This window comes from Xiphophorus couchianus, chromosome 16 (assembly GCF_001444195.1).
Source record: "Xiphophorus couchianus chromosome 16, X_couchianus-1.0, whole genome shotgun sequence".
In the NCBI taxonomy this organism is placed as follows: Eukaryota; Metazoa; Chordata; class Actinopteri; order Cyprinodontiformes; family Poeciliidae; genus Xiphophorus; species Xiphophorus couchianus.
Window position 1 is genome coordinate 1639231 of NC_040243.1, and position 21519 is coordinate 1660749.

Below are 21519 nucleotides of genomic sequence, written 5' to 3' on the forward strand. Positions count from 1 at the left end.
AAATGACTTTTCTCCCAGCGTCTCGCCTTTGACATGATGGGAAAGCTGACTGTAATCAGAAATGAATTATACAGGCACATGCTGACTGGAGAAAATGAAGAAGCTACTTCATGTTTGTGACTGTCTGCCTCGAATTCATGATCCAAACAAAAGTTGTGGATTTTTTGGTGATTTTGCCGACAGATTTGGTTGATATTGTGGAGCCACTGGTTGCCTTTTTCTGCAGTGGAAAATAAGAAGAAAGGGCTGAAACTAAGCATTATTTTGATGTTTAATTGGATAAAAAAAATTGACATTCTGCAGATTTTTCATTAAACCACTAAAAGCTGCAGCGCAAGAATCTGTTTACACATTTGTTGAAACTGTCACCATGATGACAGGATAGTATGAGATATAATTTGTAAAATAAAAACAAGATTTCCTGCCTTCAGCAACCACTCAGAGCAAGGAGGTGGGTTTTAGCGCCATCAATCACTTCTCCTTGCTTTCTGCTACGCTGCAGCTAGCATAGCATTTCATGAATGCTAAGCCTAGTTAGCATAGCTAGTGGTGACTGTGGATAAACGGTTTTTCTGTAATGGTAAGTTGTTTCTCCAGTATATTTAGAAGGGAGTACATGAGGTTGATTGACAGCGCTAAAACCATCATTGTCTACTACAGATTACTAATGTTTTCTAATACGTAAACCTAGCTTAACACGTCTTATCACTTAAAAGTAAACAAATGCCGTTCAGCCTGGTGACCTGCCAGACTTCTAATACACTGCACTGCAAAACCCCCAAATCTTACCAATATTTTTGGTCTGGTTTCTAGTCCAAAACTTGAAATGAGGCAAAATTAACTATCTTGATGAATAGTTACTTTTCATCAAGATGTAGGTGCTGAGTACAGATTACTTCACTTATAATATGGGGAAAATGTCTTCCTATAAGCTAAATCTGCCAATGAACTAATACTTTTTCGTCAATATTAAGAAATAATTGACTCAAAACAAGCTCTTGTTTGTTGTTTAAAGTTACTTGTAAGTTAGTAGTTTTAATTCAGTTGTACTAAGATATTTGCACTAAAGAGACCAAAAATATGTGGAAAGGTTTTGGGTTTTTCTGTGTAGGGGAAACCCAGACGTAGGCTGTGGTGCTTAAATGTCTCATTCAATGGGATTTAAATCCTTTCTTCTTTTTTCTGATGCTCTCTTTGAGCTTCAACATGCATCAAGTTTCTGCGAGGTGATTGGCTGATTCCCTCAATTGTTAATGAGCAATCAAGCAGGTGTACCTGCTCACAAAGTGTTGTAGACTGAAACTGTTCTCACAGGAAGATATAGATTCTTCACTGAGGTAATTAAGCAGAATGAATGCAAGCAAGTTCATTACACCGGTTTGCATTTCCACAACATTAAACAAGTGCAACACCACCTCTCCACTCCGTTCTGCCCATCAGTCCTGCACCTTTACAGCCAATTAAAAAGCTTTTCCCCTGCTGCTGCTGCAGAGCGACGCTTGGAGGACATTTGACGTAGAAATTGACGTGGCGGCGGCGGTGGTTCTGTTGGAATAAGTCCATGGATTACGTATCAGCCCGACCTGCAGCCACTGACAGGAATGTTGATGGGGGGGCCGGCTTATCTGCAGCACTGTAGCAGCAGCTGCTTTAACCTTCACATCGATGATTTGAAAGTTGATTAGAAGACGACTTTGGGAAAGTCACGGAGGGGCTGTCCTTGCGTCAGCATCTTGTCTCTGCTGTTCTTTACCTGTGTGATATGATGCGTTGGCTGTGCAAACATCACGATTGTTTCTCCAACGTAAGCCGCCCACTCCCTCCCTGACATATGCAGGACCATGGCTGCGAATACTAATTCAATCTGCAGTAAAACTGGCTTCTGTCTGTAATTAGAGTCAAACACAAACATCTTTTCTTGTGCTCAAGTGGTTTTGGATTAAATGTCATTGTTGTGAGGAGATGAATATCCAAGTGGTTTGGAAGATGAATAGTCATGTTTACATCAGTTTTTTTTTTTCTACAATTGTTCCCAGTGTCATTTAATTTCAGTGTTGCGTAAAGATTTGTTGTGGTCAAACTGATCAATATTCAGAGTGCATTTCCAGGAAAACGTCTGCTTGATGAAGGCTTAATTTGTGAGTTACAGAGACGCAAAACAAATATTGCTTCAGCTGCTTCAGCTTGTTAATGATGGGAATATTGTAATAGAATAAAAATATCCCCTAATGTCCCTCAACGTGTAAATATAAATACAAACAGAAAATAAGATTAGAAGACTGAACAGTAAAAACTGATTTACAGCATCAGAAAAAAATTTAGTTAAGAAAATTGTGCAAATGAATATCCCACTGTAAGAACATTTCTGTTCAACAGGCAAAATAAGTGGATTCACACAGAAATAGAAAATAATATACTATATAGTTGGGTCAAAATTACAACATAAATGTAGTTGTAAAGAAAACTGTGTACTCTAGTCCAGAAGAAACTGAGTTTAATTTAAAAACAAAATGAGCTCATCTATTTGAGCATTAAAAACTGCAATTGACAATAAAAACTCTGCAACAGTATAAATGTGCAGCAGAAAGAATATGTGGATACAGTAATTAGAAAAAAACTGACTTAAATGTAAAAACAACAGACTACAAAAGCTGTCGGATAACGGCAGGGCTGTAAACGTTTGAGGTTTGTTGGGAGCAGTTTAAAATCTGAACAGCTGCTGGGAGGAAGGATTTGCAGTAAACGCTCCTTTGTGCACTTTGGATGCAGCAACTTGTCCTCAAGGGTTTGACTTGACACAAATTTTTCGTTAAGGTTTTTTATCTCCTTTTTTTTGTTTTTTTCTGTCTTTTTTTTCTTTTAAATTTTTTTAAAATTACATTATTGTGTTAAATCACATTAAGCTGGTTTAACTCAGTGTAATGTGAAAGCAAACCACAGCAGCTGAAAATACAACAAATATCGTAACTCCGATCCCCAATCAAACCGGATTGATCGGACGATCAGGTGTGAAATCAATAAGTGTTATCTGTAAATTACCTTCATTAGTTTGCAGTTGGATGTTTTCTCAGCTCGGTTCATCTCTGCTGTGTTTGACCAAATGTAGCTTTGGCGTTTTTTCTCCCCGAACCGACAGGCCGTCATGTCTGCTGTCAGTCCGGTCTGAGGTAATGTGCTGATGGATGCTAATGCTTCCCACAGCTGCATGAAGCACCGCGCCGCTACACAAAGACTCATTTCGCTGCGTTTTTGCCTGTGGCTCTGGGTAATTGGGTGATATTAGTTACAGTCTTGTGAAGGTCTGCGTCCCCCGCGGTCACGCCATCGCTTACTGACAGGCGGCGCAGAGAACAGGACTTCCTGCTCTGTCTGCAGGTAATGTGTTCGTGTTGAGGTGGCGCTAAGGAAAAGAAGGCTGGGGTAGCTTAAATCTTCCAGGAGGAAAGTTCATATTTCAGCCTCATTTTTATAATAAAATCATAAATGGCATCTCCAACTACATTTTTACGATAGTTTGTGTGCAAAACACATGTGCAAAGTGTCGGCATAACAAAAATAATATGGATAAATAAAATACAAATAGGTTTTTATTTACAGATAAAACTTTATAGTCTGACTATAAACACAAACAGGCCTGAGTTCAGTCATGAGTGAAACAGTTTTTGTTAAACTGTAACCTTTGGAAATGACCTGTATTTATTATCCGTTTGTCTGATTTGACTGTTGTGTATCCAATTAAATGTGATTTAAAAGAATTAAATCTGGTTTGTTTGGCTTTAGATTAACATCACAGTTTCAGAAAGTCTAGAAGATTCTCCAACCTCCTCTGAAATAAGTTTTAAGAACTAAATTGTTTATTTAGTTGTGTTTTAAATCTCTGTTTGAACTTGATTTAATCATTAGCTGTACTCTTCGGGTTTTTTAAGAATCTGTGTGGTCGGAGAAGCTGTAAATCTGTCCGGCTTCATTTTTTTTTAATGGACCCTGCACTCTAATGTCTTGGGCAGAAATGAATTATCTGACCCCTCGTTTATGGTGCAGAGGATGATGGATGTGCAGCACATTTTGACTGTTTCTGCTGGTGAAATTTGTCGATTATTGTGGGAGAGAACAGAGAAATTAAAGCTGATGGACGTTTTCGCTCTTATTGAGTGATTAGGGTAATAATTAATCCATTAATATTCCTCATTAAACACGAAAGATGTGCCTGGCGCCTAGAGGCTGCCTCAGATGGAGGGACGCCGCTCTAAAATTGATGCAGACATTTGACAGTCAGCCATCAATCATGGCGGCGTGTTTGGACGGCCGCCGCGAATGAAGAATGTGTTTGTCGCCTCTTGATCTCGTGTTTCTTAATGAATCGCGTCTTCATCCCCTCTCTGTGTTTCAGTCGGAGTCAACATGTTCTACATCTGCATCATCGTCTACCTGTACGGCGACCTGGCCATCTACGCCGCCGCCGTGCCCATCTCGCTCATGGAGGTCGCCTGGTGAGACTCCTGCTCGTTTGTTTCCTCTTGGCGTGACCTCCTGACCTCTGAGGATAAAACAATAAAGCTTCATTTCCAGACACCCGCAGACCCGCTCTCCTCTGCAGCCTCCAGAAAGGATTTTATTGCAAAACTGAAAATAAGATATTTTATTTAGTTGAAGGGACAAATATACAGAAGCTCATATCTCAGTTTTAACTTTAGCAGATTAAAGCTTTTAATTATGCCTTAACCAATCCCATTCAATTCAACAGCATAAAGGCAAGAAAAATAAAAAATATTTAATACAAAGTCATATTTGATTTCTTAAGATGTTAATGTTTACTTTGGCTGACTTCCTTATTTTTGCAACTAACATTTTTCAACCTTAAAACACTTAAACTTTCATTAACATCTTCAGAGCTAAAGCAGCACAAACAAATAGTCCAGTTGGTTGACTCCAGTTTTATCTGATTTGAGGAAGGTGGGGGGGCTGGTTGACTTTTCATGACCTCTGGAAACATTAATATCTTTAAATGATGGCAGCACAAACGCAGCACAAAGTTTGACATCAAATTTGTAACATTTGAAGGAGGTGGGGTGGCAACTTCACTCAGGTCCAACAATTACTTCATTCAAAGTGAGACACAGCGCCCCCTGAGGTGAGGCGTGGTACTGCACTTCCTCACCCTGGTCCTTTTTCATGTATGCAAAACATAAATTCAACAATCTTTGACCACATAAATGTTGCCAATAAAGAGACTATTGAAAGAAAAATCAGATTTTCCATTTTGCTTCTTTTTTAACTCTCGGCTAATCTAGTGACTGGTTGGGACTAGATTAAAATTTTTATTTAACTGCAAAGTCTGAAATTGATAGCATTTTAATACCATTTTCAATTCAAACCCATTTTGTTTCTAGATTGACTAGATGGAAATGCTGAAAAGATTTTTGTTCTTTCGCAGCGGGAATCACTCCTGCAGCGCCGGCAGTGTGAAGTACAACGACACCGACGCCTGCTGGGGCTCCGTCACCAGGAAGGACGCCTACCGGGTGTTCCTGGTGAGTGCTGACGTCTTTTCTGCAAACCGGTTAAATCAGAAGTTCAACACAGAGCAGGCGTGGCTAAACAAATGGCACTCGGGCCTCTTTGCGGTCCTTGGAATCATTTTCGTGGCCCTGATCACTATTAAAGAAATTAAGGACTCCAGTAAATGGATCTGATTAAATGAAATCAATAAAACAAAAATATTTTCTGAAATGAAAACATTTTTTACAACTGAAGTATTTTAAGGAGTCAGGTTTTGTTTTCATTTTAATTTCATACTAAGTATGATTAAAAACATCAAGCTGCTTCTGGCAGAAAGCCGATCTGGAAACAACCAGGATCCCTTTAGACTTTAAATGGGCCCACAGCATCACAGAGCCTCCACTGTACCTTACAGAGGACATGAGCAGCTCAATTCAGACCGCAGCACATTCTTAGTCTCTGGTTCCTCCTGTCTGTCCTTCCTTATTTCTTTCCTTTGTACTCTTTCATCTCGGTGAGAAATTGTTCCACTCGTAAATCTGTTTTTTTTGTTTGTTTTTTTTCTCAATGATTCTTCAGCATCTTTACCTCCTCTTCCTCCTCTCTCTCCTCTTCCTCCTCTTCATCTGTGAAGTCCTTGAAGTCGCGGCTCCAGTTTTTACTTTGACAGTGACGGATGTTCTGATCTTTCTGCGTAATTTTGTTCTCCTTCTTGTCCTTGCTTACATTTTAATAGAATTACCAAAAAAAACCAGTAAGTGAAATTTTCTCTCCTGTGGGATATTATTTAAATAATGCTGATTTATAATCTCCGCTTGCTGTGTTTACACTTGCAGTTTCTAAAACTAATTTTCTACTTTATGCTCAGTCAGGTATTTCATGCAAACATTTTGTATCAGGAATAAACAGGCTGATCATAGTAAAACGCCCTTTTCACTTTCATATCGACCTCAACTTGTGATTTGTTTTTGTAGTGATTTGTAATGTTTTTATCCTCTGATCCATTTCAATTTTAGATTTATATTCCTGATTATTTTTCTTACTTTTTTGTATGTTTTTAATCTTAAAGTGTTTTTCACTGCAGAAATGCCAAAAATTAACATTAAAACACAGGAAATTGGAATAAAAATACAATTTGTTCAATGAAAAACATATTTAGTGAGGAATCGAGTGATAAAATATATTTTTTACTCTTAAGTAAAAATTATGTTTTCATACAACAATGTTTGTGGTTTGTACAACTAAAATAAAGTTCTTGTAGTTTTTAAATTTATCGATCATGGAAAGAAGACGGCAATATTCCAAATCCTTCTTTTCTGTCTTTTATTGCTCCCTTCCTTAACGCAGATTATAATCAGATTTAATCTTTCATCAGATCAAACTGAGCTTCAGATGATGAAACTTTAACAGAAACGACATTATTTTCTGTTCATCCCAATCTAATGATTCAGTTAGTAACATCTAAACATGTAGTAGATAAATATTAATGTTCCAGCCATCCAGAACCTCCGGTCCTGTTGGACCCATGGTCCAAACCAGCAGAATATTGACTCTGAATTATTGATCAGCTCCTCTCGGTTCGCCATCGGGCCGAGCGTCCGCCGCGTCTCCGCTGTTCGCCGGGCGAAACCGCCAAGCCGACCGCTTTCCCTCCCAACAGCCGTCCAGGGAGCCTGGCTCAAAATTGGTTGCTGAAAGCTAAAACGTTTCAGATATATTTAATCTGACCTTTATCTCTCTGAAGAACGACGTGCAGAAACCTGTTTTTTATATTTCCTCCTCACTTCGCTGAAAACGATTATTTTTACTGATATCCAACTGAGTTTTTACGTTTTATTGCATTCCTGCCATAGAAAACAACAGATTTTATTGGCATGTAATTAACAATAATGTATTAATTTGTTTTTATTAGATACGTCACAGTTACCCTGAACAGCAACTATAAAGTCTTAAAGGAACAGTATAAAATCAACTATTTTATGTTATTGGAGTGTTTGAGAAATAATTTCCAGCTGGTCGAAATGCCTGGTTGGACCTAGCCCCGCCTTCAAGGACAAAGCTCCTCCCCCACTGAGCTGCTGCAGACTAGCCAGCAGCAACATCTGCTGTGCTTCTTAGAGCATCGCTGGTAAACACACTGTGAAAGGGTTAATAGAGGAGCCATGTTGTGACGACTTTCAGAGAGACGGAGACCAATTTCAAGAGTAAAATTTATTTTAAGTAATATTTGATAATTTTTTCGCAACATTTTTTGTTTTTATATTTGTGTGTTTTGCAGTTTTCTGCGCGTTTCCACCGTTCACTGAACAGAATAGCTGTGTTGACAGTTGCATGAGGGATTCCTCAAGGCTGTGTTCTTGGTCCTGTCTTGTTCAAGGCCTTTATTATTGGCTCTGAAGCTTTTTGTAAGATATTTTAACCTGGTCCATATAAAAACTTTAATTAGTTTCTAATTGGCATTTAACCACTAAATCCTCCTTTATCTCAATTGTTTTGGGTCTCTGCTGTTAAAAACATTGAATTTTGTTTGAAAGTCAGAAACTATTTAAGTAGAACGTACAACCTAATTATTGATTTCAGGAAGTTTTTAACTGGTTGCTATTCCTTATTTTTGGGGGGTATAAATTAGTTTTCTCTACTGTAGAGACTCCAGCCTTGATTTTTACCAGGAAAAATTAAACAAACACAAAAACTCTTCCAGTTACTGGACTGATTTTATGTTTGTGAAGCTTGGAAACCTTTATGATAAAAAAACACCACCTGTAGTTTGCATGCAACTCAAATACAGTAAGTTTAGTATTAATTTAATTTTTGTTTTTTAAAAGATAAGTAGCAGGTTTCCCTCTTTGTTGCACTTATGGTGCACATCTTATTTTGTAAAGTGTTTTTATAATGAAGCCGACATTGACTTCTGTTTTATCTCATGAATATAAAGCAATCATAATGATGTTTATATTTGCTGTAAATATTTCCACAGCCTCGATATATTTTAATGTGCCAGTGGATAACTCGGAGACCTTAAGGACAAATCCCAAACTGTTTGGTTATTTAAATGTAAATATTGAAATGATTAAAACGGCTGCCTGATTTGTTTCTGAACGAGCCTCTCGGGTTTAAATTGTGATTTCTTTGAGCACTTTTGGCAGGTTTCCCCCACAGGGAGCTTCCTGTAGGGCTTGTTTTTTCCACCGTTGACAACAGATTGTGGGATATTTTTAGGTGGAACAACAGCTGTCCCTGCACATATCTACAACTTCACAGTGGGAGCAACAAAAATGAGACCAGCATTATATTTAGTGTTTTATTATGCTGCTCTATATTTAACCTGTTGTTTCTTAGAATCTTTTCCAACCTCCTGCTTTCCTTTTTTCATTTTCCTTCTCTTTTTTCCATTTCATCCTTAGTTTCTTTCTTTTATTTCCTTTTCTTGTTTTTTCATCTTTTGTTCTTTTTGTTTTGTTTTTTCCTTTATGGTTGTACCAGAAACACAAAACAATCCTGATTATTGTGTTAAAATCATATTAAAGTCCCAGCTGCAAAGATGAATTTTCTAAACTCTTACCTCTATAAACTTTCCCGTTTGGGGCGTTTATTTAAACTTGGTCTCATTCCAGTCTGGGAATTCGCTGTTTTTTTTTAATTTATTTATTTTTATCTCTTTGGCTGCTTCCTCCATCATGTCAGACACATGCAGTGATTGTCAGTCCTGACGGCGACTCTCAGCCTGTGGGGGAATCTGATTTTAAATGCTGTGGCAGGGAGGTTAAATTAGCTGCTGTCTATTTTTGATGATCTCATGGACTTGCTGGTTCTGTTTAATTTTCCTCCGTTGGGATGTTATTGGAAATATTACACAAAATCACTCTTACAGGAGTCCAGTTAATATTTAATCAGATTTTTGAGTTAATCAGTTCTACCATCAACATGAAAGCATTTATTCTGGTTTAAACTTCTGGGATTTTCTAAGCTGCGTATTGATTTCCATGTTCTGTGCGGCTGACAGCATCTTTATCCCGTATTTAGGTTTATTTTTTCCTGAATCATATTAGGAAGCGTTGCATAGCATTGAAAAGATTAAACCAGGGGTGTCCAAACTTTGTTTGGGCCAAAATTGTCAACTCAGAATTTGAGAAGGATTTTTACGACACTATATTGGGGTCATTATGGATAAAAAAGGAGTAAGTATCTGGCAAAAACTCAGAAATTTTCAACATTTGAAAGTGTTTTTTTTGTAGAAAGTTTCTGATATTAACATAAAAATTAGATTTTTTTTTTAGATATTTTTTTTCCTAGCAAATTTCCTTGTTTTCTCTAGAACATTTCTGAGATTACTGTCAAAATTTCTGCATCTTTTGGCAGAAATGTACTTTTATTTCTACAATGGCCCAGATTTTGCATGTTTGCTGTACTAAAAGAAAAATATCCAGTTTTCAGATTCTTCTGGGCTTGATTGAATAAATTTATTTCCAGTAATAAGAACAAGATTTAGGTCACTTTGTTTCCAAATGGTTGCTATATTTAACCAAGTTTTAGAAAGAATAAAGTAAACTTTTCAGTAAAAGTTTCTGGATAAACTTGATTAATCTTTTGTTAAAGCTTGATTATTAAAAACACGAATACTTTGTGTTGAACTTTATATTTGTAAGAAAATTAATAATTTTTTACTCTGATTACAAATTAAAAGCCTGCACCAACAGGCCAAATTTATATAATTTTGAACTGCAGTTGGGGTTCACACAAAATCAATCCGAGGGTCACAAATGGCCCCCGCGCCGCACTTTGGAAACCGTTTGTTCTCCTGATTGACCAGAATTAAACTTCTCTGTCCTCGTTCGCCTCCTGCTCGGGTTTTTCCACTGGATCCAGTTCAATCTGCTTTAAATGCATTCTTCTCCCAGTTTGCTGGACTTGATGGGAAATCAATGCAGCTTTTGGGATCCAAAGCAGTTTATGCTTACGCTGCATTGTTCGCAGCTGATTTTCATGCAATTGCTCTGTCTCCATTAAGCCTGTTGAACTGAAGTTAATTTAAAGTGCAAAGTGGCTGTAAAACTTCAGAAGTGACCCACCCTGCCACTCCACTCAGACGCCTCTGATTGATTAATTAACTGACTAACAAAGATTTATTCCAGGAGTTTTACTGACCGTCATGCCCGTTCTCTATAAACACCTTTCACTGCAGTTAAACATTAGCATCCGCTGTGTTTATATAAGGCATTTAGTTAAAAAAGTAGAATTAAAACTGATTTATGGAATGAAAAATTAGCCAAAAGTACTTTTCTGTGAAATAAGAAAAGGAGAGGACTTAAAGTTAATGGCAGAAATTATTCTGTTAGGAAAGAAACGGCTAAACAGACTCTGCAAAATGGAAGAAATTAACCAGGAATACTTTGTATGAAGTAATAGGACTACACAAATTTAATGGCATCAATAGCTGAGTTAGTGACTCTTTTGGAAAAAGAAATGCAGCTAAGCAGAGAAGAAATGGACCAGGAATAGTTTCTATGGTAACAAAAAGAAAATGTATTAGCCAAACAAATTTAATGGCGTCAGCAGTTTTGTCGGCGTCTCTTTCCTGAAAAGAAACAGACATAAATAATCGATCAAGAAAACTATCTGTTGTAAAGAAAAGCAAACCTGGCACATAAAATCACTCCAAGGTGTTCAAAGTGTGGCCCATGGGCCAGTGGCAGCCCTCTGGGGGATTTTGGGCGGCCCTCTTAAGAACAGAGCAAAACTGGCCTTCAGGTACAGCTGTTTGATTCAGATGAAAGCGTTTTCATCTTTTTATATAATGTATTTTAAAAATATATTGGGTATAAAAAATAGATTACCATTTATTAAAGTTTTTTCTCAGGAGCTGATCTTCCTTCTCAAATAAGAAAATAACCCAAAGAAATTCAGAACTGTGACTTATTGAACCGTTTCCTACAAAAATCAAGCTGTTTTTAATAAAATGTAATTTTTTTTTGTGCGGATAAAATTTAGAAAAGTCACAAACGTTGTTTTAAAAATGTTTTTTTTTTTTAATTTAACAACTTTGGCCCTCAAGGCAAAACGTTTGGACACCTCTGCTGGAAATGGACAAAACTAACATGAAACACTTTCTGTTAAAATCACAAAACGTTTGAAGAAGAAAATAAGCTTTGAACACACAACCGCTGGGCTAACGGACTGTTTGAGAAAAATATAACTAATTTGGTGCCAAGTATCTTCATTCAGGTTTAAAACATGAACCGCTCCACCTTTTTTCAGTTTCTTTGGCGGTAATCACAGCAGGAATAAATCACCGCAGTCTCAGGAAGCTGTCAGTTTGTGGTCAGGAAGGAGATGCAGAGGTTATAAGAGACGCATTTCCATTAATCTGGCCTTTTTGTTGTCCTGTGATAAACGGGATGATTCAGTGTTTTGTTTTTCCAGATAACATGTTGTTCTGTACAGCCATGCATCATGTTTTCATTAAACCCTGTGATACTCAAGGTCATCAGCAGGCACATTGTTTCTTATTTATTAGGTGTTTTTTTTTTCACCTTTGAGTGAAGAAAATTCCTCCCTTAAGCTACAAGCATTTATTATTTTAACATTTTCCTTTTTAAACCTCATCAGGCTTGCATTGTTTGTTCATTTCAATGACTAGAAAGGAGAAAAGCTTCAATAAGAGCATTTAGATGAGCTGAGCTGTGTATTGTGTTCCCGTGACGTTATTCAGAAAAAGTTTAATATTTTTCTGCAGTTTGCTAAACCAGGAACTGAAAGGTGATTTTTATATCCACCTGCCTTGTTGTAGCAGCAAAACATTAAAGTTAGGAGGTGAAAACAGAATAAATCACCTGCTGGATTAAGTGCTTAGACCTTAGCAACAAAATTTAATGCAAAAAGAAAAACTTTTTATCCTTGATTTTAATAAATTAAAAACAATCAAGTGTAATATAAAATGTTGTAGAACAATAAAATGAAACTTTTGTAACAAGCAGATCCTCCAAATTTCCATAACCTGTTCCAAGCCAATACTTTTTATTATACCGAGCTTATTTTATTGTAGATGTCCACGTAGTTACATGAGCTACTTGCACAGAAACATTTTTTTAGCTTGTAATGAAACCCTGGTACATGGCCAGAAATGTAAAATTTGTCACCTTTTTTAACATCAAAGTTTGGATAAATTGCACCAAATGTTCCACTAATTTAGAGAACTGAACTTTTTCTCTTTCTGTTCAACACCTAAAGCCAAATCTAAATTATTTTCCTCGGATGCATAAAAATATTGCTGGAAACAAGCTAACGCTATTTGCTGCAGGAGGTTTACCGTTATTCCTCTGATAGCTGATTTGTTTGTTTTGTGTGTGCATGAGTTTGGTAAATTAAATGTTTTTCTTTTCTGTTTTAGTCGAGGAAAAATGGGAATATGAAACAAATCTTTGCGCTGAGCGTGAAACATCTAAAATTGGTTATTTACTGTAGCACAATTCTCTCGTTCGCCAAAGAAAATCAGTTCATGACCTCAGTTAAAATGCAGAGAAGCCGTGTTTTTTACATTTTTTTATTGAAACTCAAGCTGCTGGTTTATCTTCTGAACTGATTGGTGGTTCGGTTCTGGTGCCCTGCAGGAACTCTGCTGGGAGAATTTAAGTGTCGTCCACTGACCCATTAGACCCGGTGAGGCTTTTTTCTTTAATTATTCTCATAGATCTATTAGCTTCTTTTGGGAGGAATTGGCTTTTCTCGCCTCCTTTGATTCATTTTTACAAAAGCTTGGAGGAAATTGATGCTATTAGTCTGCAGGCGGATCGTTTCTCCCTCAGACATGTCATAAATATTCCTGTTATTTTTACAGTCATTGATATGCAATGGTTTCTTATTTTGGAGCATGACTTTTTATTTCACTGGTTTAATTAGAAAAATGGCACAAAAACAGAAAAGTCCTGTCTTCAGTTAAACTGTCATCAGTCAGTATGTTTATATTTTACAGCATCTGGGTCTAATTTATAGTTTTGCTTTGCGTGGGAATCTGGTTGGTCGTCGTTTTGTGGCTTCCATGATTTTAGAAATCCTTGAAAGTCTGTCGGTCCTGATTTTCTCCCAGATCTTGTAAATTGACGACTCATTTGAATAATCTATTCGCCTTAAAACATTTGAACTTAAAAAGAAGGGTACCATAATTTCCAGATAATGACCCGTAATTTTTTCACAGTTCTTGAACTCTGCGGATTAAGTCAGGTTTATAAGTTTAGCAGAGATGCAGCTGGGAATTTTGAATTTAATCAAAAATCAAATTTAGTTTGCTTAATTTTAATTCTTTGATTTAAAAAAAAAATAATAATTTTTTTATATATAATAAAAAGCCAGTAAGCTCAGCTAACTAACACTGGGAATTTAAGTTACAGAATTTTATGCACAAACTTAATTTTGCTTAAATATAAACTGATGGAATATGATGGAACCCTATAATTATTGTAAATAAATGTTCAGTTTGTTTACACCGTGTTTTCCTCTCGTCAGTCACATTATTCAGTTGGAGTATAAAAATTGCTTTTTGAATTACAAATAATTTCTGAATCGAATCGCGCCTCTAAAAATTAGAATTGATTTTTATCTCTTAGCCCATTCAGCAACAAGGCAGTTTAAAATGCTTTGCACTTTAAAAACTTGACAGCAACCAGTTACACAATTATGAAACTCAGAGGTGAAACTCAGTGTTTTGGTTATTTTGCGGTTTTCTAAACCGTTCAGGGATTTATAAGCTAATGGAAGGACTTTAAAGTCTGTTGTCTGCGCTAAAGAGAGCCAGCGTTCTGGATCGGCTGCAGCTGATTGATTTGCTACATTGTTTCTTAGACGGGCCTAAAAAGTCAAAGATAAATGCAGGAATCAGTTTCTTTAGATTTACTGGAACATTAATCCTGAAAATGTTCTTCAGGTGCTAGAAGACTGACTTTGTAACCTTCTTTATGTGTCTCTGAAGGCTCAGAACTATAATGTTAAATGCAGTGTTCAGAAAAACCCTTTTTGTTGCCAATATGTATTTTATGAAAAGTGAAGTGAAGTTCAGCCTCTAAGTTAGTGGGTGTGACTATTCAATAGTTTGGGAATTGCGGCAAGTTATTTTTATTATCATTAATACATTTTCCCTCCTTCTTCTTAGTTTCTAAACCCAATAAAAAAATGAATTTAGAATTTTAGACTGAAGAGTCTAAGCAAAGAGCATTAGTGGAGTGCCTCATGTTAATTGATTTTCTTAGACTTCAATTTGTTTGCTCCAAAGTTTGAACAAAAGATTCAAGGTGATTGTGACCTCATTACGCAAAGTTCAGAACTCTGCAGAAAGACCTTTTAGTTTATTAAAACCACAGAAGTAGAACATCCTAATCACGCTGCAGATGAACCAACGTGTGATTAACTTTTACATGAGTTTTCTGCAAGCCGTTCCATTAACAGGCTCTGCTTATTGCAACAGCGTTTGCTTTGGCAGGGAGGAAATTGATGCAGTTTATTGCTGCTGCAGCAGTCAAATAAAGGCATCTCGGCTAAATGTTGCATCGGTTTGGATTAATTTAACGGCATATTGTTAATCTCAGAGATTTTATCCAATTGAGATTTTTTTTATTATTATTTTACAGCCTATATTTAAAGGTCAAACCCAGGTTGACTGGTAAATAGTGTCAGCTCAATCATTTACATTTGCATGATTTATTATTCGGTTACTGAATATTCTTAAATAAAATAACATCAATATCTTTGCTTACTTAGACATCTTTTCCATTTTAGCTCATTTTGCTCAAGAAATTATGAAACCCTGAAACTTAAAGACGCTGCATGTCGTTTCTTTTCTTTCGATCTATCTTCCTCCATCTTCTCCTGTTCAGATTGTCTTCCTCCTCCTGCTTTCACTCTGTATCTATGATCATAAAGAGCTGACAGTGTCTAATAAACAGTCGAGATGTTTGCTGTGTTTGAGTTAAGTCAGCCTTCAGGGCTCGCCTCTAGTTGTTGTCGTTCTGTTGTAGATCTGCTTTTGCTGATATTCTGGGAGTTAATTTTGAAGCTTCTGCTTTAAACCAATCCTCAAGTCAGAAAAGAGTTGGATTTAAAAAACACTGTTGGTGCTCTCGCTTAATAACATGAATGTATGTCTACGCTGTTGGCAAAAACAAAGTATTTCCAAGAAGATAAACTGTTATCTTCTATTTTGTTCCAGGATTTGCAGAAACTTCACCCTTGCATTGCAGCGACTGCATCTTTCAGTTGTTTTCCGTTTACAGGCCACAGGGTTCGTCCTTTTATTGAGCAACTTTCAGCTTATAAAGTTGATTAATATCTTGGGGGGTGGAACCCTCCTCAGCATTCAGACCCCATCATGCTGAATCATGTCCCAACATTTCACCTGCACTCGAGTTTGAACTGATTAAAAAGTTTTACTTTAGCAAAACCAGTCTGCTGGCCGTGAATTTGAAACGTCCAATTTATCCCTGATTGGCCAGATTGAGTCAAATATTTAAAAATGTTTGGGGTTTTCTGCCTGTTCTGAACTATAATACTCTTTACATTTTAAAGGAAATAAAAACCAGAAATAACCTTGCTACTGTAGCTGAAAGTAAACGGCCTGGAGGAAGAAATTGTTTCTGTAGCGCCAATGTGAGCGTAAATGTAAAAATAGTTGGTGTCCAGCATGTGTGTGGTCTGCAATAACAGGGTCAAAAAGAGGAGTGGGAAGAGAACACAGCCATGGGGGACGCCACTGCCGAGTAAAGTTAAAGGCTATTCGTCAATGCATAAATGTTCATTTTCTGTTCAAACCTGCTAACAATCACAAGATAAGTGAAGTTATTTTTGTCAAGCAGAGTGTCAGTGCTAGCCAACAAGAAAGAAATGCTAACTAATAAATGACATATTAGCTAGCTAATATGCCCTATGAGCAGGAGAGCTACGTGTTTTGGATCTACGATGGGAAATTGCAAATTTGTCAGTTGGATGGATGAAGTTTGTACACTTCTGTGGCAATATAGGCCTTAAATTCTAGTCACAATGGTCTTAAAAAGGTCTTTAAAAGTCTTAAATTTGCACTTATGAAACCTGCAGAAACCCTGTTAAGTCCCACAGGTCTTGCAGTAAAAAAAAAATGTAATTAGCAGTTTGGATCGCCAAGAAATCCTGCTCTGGATATTGTCCAGAAAAGGCAGAATCGGTGCGTCTATACTGGGATATTTTCAGTGTCTCTTTCCGTTATGCTGGTCAGGTTTTGTGCTAATTTGTTTCTGGTGATTAATATTGCCAACAGTAGTCACTCCTTCATTGTGATAAACGTTTAACTCCAGAAGGTATCAAGTGTGTCGTGTTGCCTATTAGGCGTCATTTCTACTCCCCTCTGTAGTATCATCCCACCTCCAACCTCTCCAATCATGTTCGGAGCATCTTTGTATTTCTTCCCCGTCCTCCCTGCCGCCCTTGTGCTCAGTGAATCACTTCACTTGTTATGGCTATCAAGTTTGTAAATATCTCCTGGGCTTTTTATGGCCTATTTTATGTAATTTCTTTTCCATACGACCTCAGTCGGGTTGCTCTCCGCTCCTTCATCATACATGTCAGAATCCAGGCAGTGAATTGTCCCATAATGTCTGTTATTTGTCCATGCAGTCCCTGGTTGCTGTATTTTCTTTTAAATCGTGTTTCTACATTTGTTTTTAGTTTTCTACTTTAAAAAAACAGAAGTTTAGAGTTTAGTTGTGCCAAGAAAGTGAGCAGAGTTGTTGTTTCTGATGTTTCTTCTGTCTGTTCTTCACACCTTCAAGGTCTCCACTCAGGCTCTTAATTAAAGTTAAACGATGCATGTAGCTGTAGAGGAGTTGAATTATTGCCGTTTTGCAGCTGTTCTGTTTGAAAAGGAGCTGGAGTGATTTATTTCAATTTATAAGGAGAGTTTGCCACATGAAAACAGAGGTGAGAACAGCAACCTTGCTTAAAGGAGGAAAACACTTGTCTGGATTTTATCGATTTTTGGTTTTTGAAGCTTTAGTTTGCAGAAGATCTGGATTTTTTTTATTTTTTTTCCACCAATGCACACCAAGGGCGGCCATCTTGTTTTACAGCTCCAGTTTGTTCCAGATCAATTCTACGACAAAATATAAGGCTCAAGCTTAGATTAAATTCTTTTTAATTACAAGAATAAAGTCATCATTTTGGGAAAACACCAACAAAAAAATAAAATGAGGAATGTTGAGCATCTTGTGACATTTTACAGAAAAACTTTTAACACATCAGCATTAAATTATGAGTAGCAGGACTTTGAAGCAATCGTGCCAGCCTCCATTTTGCTTTTCCTTTAAGTTTCTTCTGTAGGTCCTTTTATTTTTTCTTTATTTCTTTCCTTCCTTTTCTACCTGCTGTCCTCATTGCTTGCTCCTCTCCACTCTATTTAATCTGGTTTTCTGTCTTTTTGCTTCTGTCTCTCTTTCTTCTTTGTCCATTGTTCTCTTTTTTTACAGAAAAGAGTAAATTTCTTAACAGTTGCTTTTCAACAGTTTAGCAGATGTTTTAAAGCTTTCAAATATCCATCCATCCATCCATCTTCTTCCGCTTATCCGAGGTCGGGTCGCGGGGGTAGCAGCTTCAGAAGGGAGGCCCAGACTTCCCTCTCCCCAGCCACTTCTTCCAGCTCCTCCGGGGGAATCCCGAGGCGTTCCCAGGCCAGCCGAGAGACATAGTCCCTCCAGTGTGTCCTGGGTCTTCCCCGGGGCCTCCTCCCGGTGGGACGTGCCCGGAACACCTCACCAGGGAGGCGTCCAGGAGGCATCCTGACCAGATGCCCAAGCCACCTCAACTGGCTCCTCTCGATGTGAAGGAGCAGCGGCTCTACTCTGAGTCCCTCCCGGATGACTGAGCTTCTCACCCTATCTCTAAGGGAGAGCCCAGCCACCCTACGGAGAAAACCCATTTCGGCCGCTTGTATCCGCGATCTCGTTCTTTCGGTCATGACCCAAAGCTCATGACCATAGATGAGGGTGGGAACGTAGATCGACCGGTAAATCGAGAGCTTCGCTTTTTGGCTCAGCTCTCTCTTCACCACGACGGACCGGTACAGCGCCCGCTTGACAGCAGACGCTGCGCCAATCCGCCTGTCGATCTCCCGCTCCCTTCTTCCCCCATTCGTGAACAAGATCCCGAGATACTTAAACTCCTCCACTTGGGGCAGGACACCCCCCCTGACCCGGAGAAGGCACTCTACCCTTTTCCGGCTCAAGACCATGGCCTCGGATTTGGAGGCACTGATCCCCATCCCGGCCGCTTCACACTCGGCTGCGAACCGATCCAGCGAGAGCTGCAGATCACGATCTGATGAAGCCAAAAGGACCACATCGTCTGCGAAAAGCAGAGATGAGATCCTAAGGCCACCAAATCGGATCCCCTCAACACCTTGGCTGCGCCTAGAAATTCTGTCCATGAAAGTGATGAACAGAATCGGTGACAAAGGGCAGCCCTGGCGGAGTCCAACTCTCACCGGAAACGAGCCCGACTTACTGCCGGCAATGCGGACCAGACTCTGACACCGGTCATACAGGGACCTGACAGCCCGTATCAAAGGGCCCGGTACCCCATACTCCCGGAGAACCCCCCACAGGGCTCCCCGAGGGACACGGTCGAACGCCTTCTCCAAGTCCACAAAACACATGTAGACTGGTTGGGCGAACTCCCATGCACCCTCCAGGACCCTGCTGAGGGTGTAGAGCTGGTCCAGTGTTCCACGACCAGGACGAAAACCACACTGCTCTTCCTGGATCCGAGGTTCGACTATCCGACGGACCCTCCTCTCCAGGACCCCTGAATAGACCTTGCCAGGGAGGCTTAAGAGTGTGACCCCTCTATAATTGGAGCACACCCTCCGGTCCCCTTTTTGAACAGGGGGACCACCACCCCAGTCTGCCAATCCAGGGGAACTGCCCCCGATGTCCATGCGATATTGCAGAGTCGCGTCAACCAACACAACCCTACAACATCCAGAGCCTTAAGGAACTCCGGGCGGATCTCATCCACCCCCGGGGCCCTGCCACCGAGGAGCTTTTTAACCACCTCGGCGACCTCGCCCCCAGAGATTGGAGAGCCCAACCCAGAGTCCCCAGGCTCCGCTTCCTCAGTGGAAGGCATGTTGGTGGGATTGAGGAGGTCTTCGAAGTACTCTGCCCACCGGCCCACAACGTCCCGAGTAGAGGTCAGCAGCACACCATCCCCACTATAAACAGTGTTGGTGCTGGACCGCTTCCCCCCCCCGAGACGCCGGATGGTGGACCAGAATCGCCTCGAAGCCGTGCGGAAGTCTTTCTCCATGGCCTCTCCAAACTCCTCCCACGCCCGAGTTTTTGCCTCAGCAACCGCCCGAGCCGCATCCCGCTTCGCCCGCCGGTACCCATCAGCTGCTTCCGGAGTCCCACAGGCCAAAAAGGCTCGATAGGACTCCTTCTTCAGCCTGACGGCATCCCTCACCGAAGGTGTCCACCAACGGGTTCGAGGGTTGCCGCCGCGACAGGCACCGACAACCTTGCGGCCACAGCTCCGATCGGCCGCCTCGACAATGGAGGCACGGAACACGGTCCACTCAGACTCCATGTCCCCCACCTCCCCCGGGACGTGTTCGAAGTTTTGCCGGAGATGGGAGTTAAAGCTCCGTCTCACAGGGGATTCCGCCAGATGTTCCCAGCAGACCCTCACAACACGTTTGGGCCTGCCAGGTCTGACCGGCTTTCGCCCCCACCACCGGAGCCAACTCACCACCAGGTAGTGGTCAGTGGACAGCTCCGCGCCTCTCTTCACCCGAGTGTCCAAGACATACGGCCGCAGATCCGATGAAACGATGACAAAGTCGATCATCGAACTGCGGCCTAGGGTGTCCTGGTGCCAAGTGCACATATGGACACCCTTATGCTTGAACATGGTGTTCGTTATGGACAATCCATGGCGAGCACAGAAGTCCAGCAACAGAACACCGCTCGAGTTCAGGTCGGGCGGGCCGTTCCTCCCAACCACGCCCCTCCAGGTCTCACTGTCGTTGCCCACGTGAGCGTTGAAGTCCCCCAGCAGAACAAGGGAGTCCCCAGGAGGAGCACTCTCCAGTACCCCCTCTAAGGACTCCAAAAAGGGTGGGTAATCTGAACTGTCGTTCGGCCCGTAAGCACAAACGACAGTCAGAACCGTCCCCCCACCCGTAGGCGGAGGGATGCTACCCTCTCGTTCACCGGGGTAAACCCCAACGTACAGGCGCCGAGATGGGGAGCAACAAGTATGCCCACTCCTGCCCGACGTCTCTCACCCTGGGCAACTCCAGAGTGGAAGTATGTCCAGCCCCTCTCAAGGAGACTGGTTCCAGAACCAGAGCCATGCGTCGAGGTGAGACCGACTATTTCTAGCCGGAACCTCTCGACCTCACGCACTAGCTCCGGCTCCTTCCCCACCAGAGAGGTGACATTCCACATCCCAAGAGCCAGTTTCTGCAACCGAGGATCGGACCGCCAGGGTCCCCTCCCTTGGCCGCCACCCATCACACAGTGCACCCGACCCCTTTGGCCCCTCCCACGGGTGGTGGGCCCATGGGAGGGGAGCTTTCAAATAAAATCGGCTAAATAGAAGGAAAAATATTACATTAGTAAATGTTCTACGGTAAATTCTAGTTTTATTCTCAGTAATTTAAAGATAATTTTTCATCTCATGGCAATTTTATTTTGTTTTTGTATTAACTTTAAAGTTCACATGTATGTAACAATGAAACATTAATCACTTGACAATCTGTTTGCGATTAGGATTGGGATTAGAGTCTGGATTGGGAGTTATAATCCCTGCTGTTCCCTTCACTTTTATTGATTTTTTTTTTTTTTCCGAGCCCAATCTGGACCAATCCGGGTAATTACAGAATTTCATCACTTTTCCCTCTTGTTAACATGATCGCTGCTCGTCTGTTGGGTATTTCACCAATAAATCTGATGCAGCACCAGCCAAAATCGTTTATCTCACAATCTCTGCAAAGTTTGGCAGCCGTGG

General features: G+C 40.1%; 1 protein-coding gene across 3 annotated transcripts in view; it reads left to right on the top strand.

Moving 5' to 3' along the window:
* The window catches only part of tmem104 (transmembrane protein 104), a 48289-nt gene that overhangs the window by 9776 nt on the left and 16994 nt on the right, over positions 1-21519 (top strand). For all 3 annotated transcript variants that reach the window (XM_028042543.1, XM_028042542.1, XM_028042544.1), the window contains 2 exons: positions 4391-4490; positions 5435-5531. In XM_028042543.1, the coding sequence (XP_027898344.1) occupies positions 4391-4490; positions 5435-5531 (197 nt within the window). The remainder of the gene's footprint in view (positions 1-4390; positions 4491-5434; positions 5532-21519) is intronic.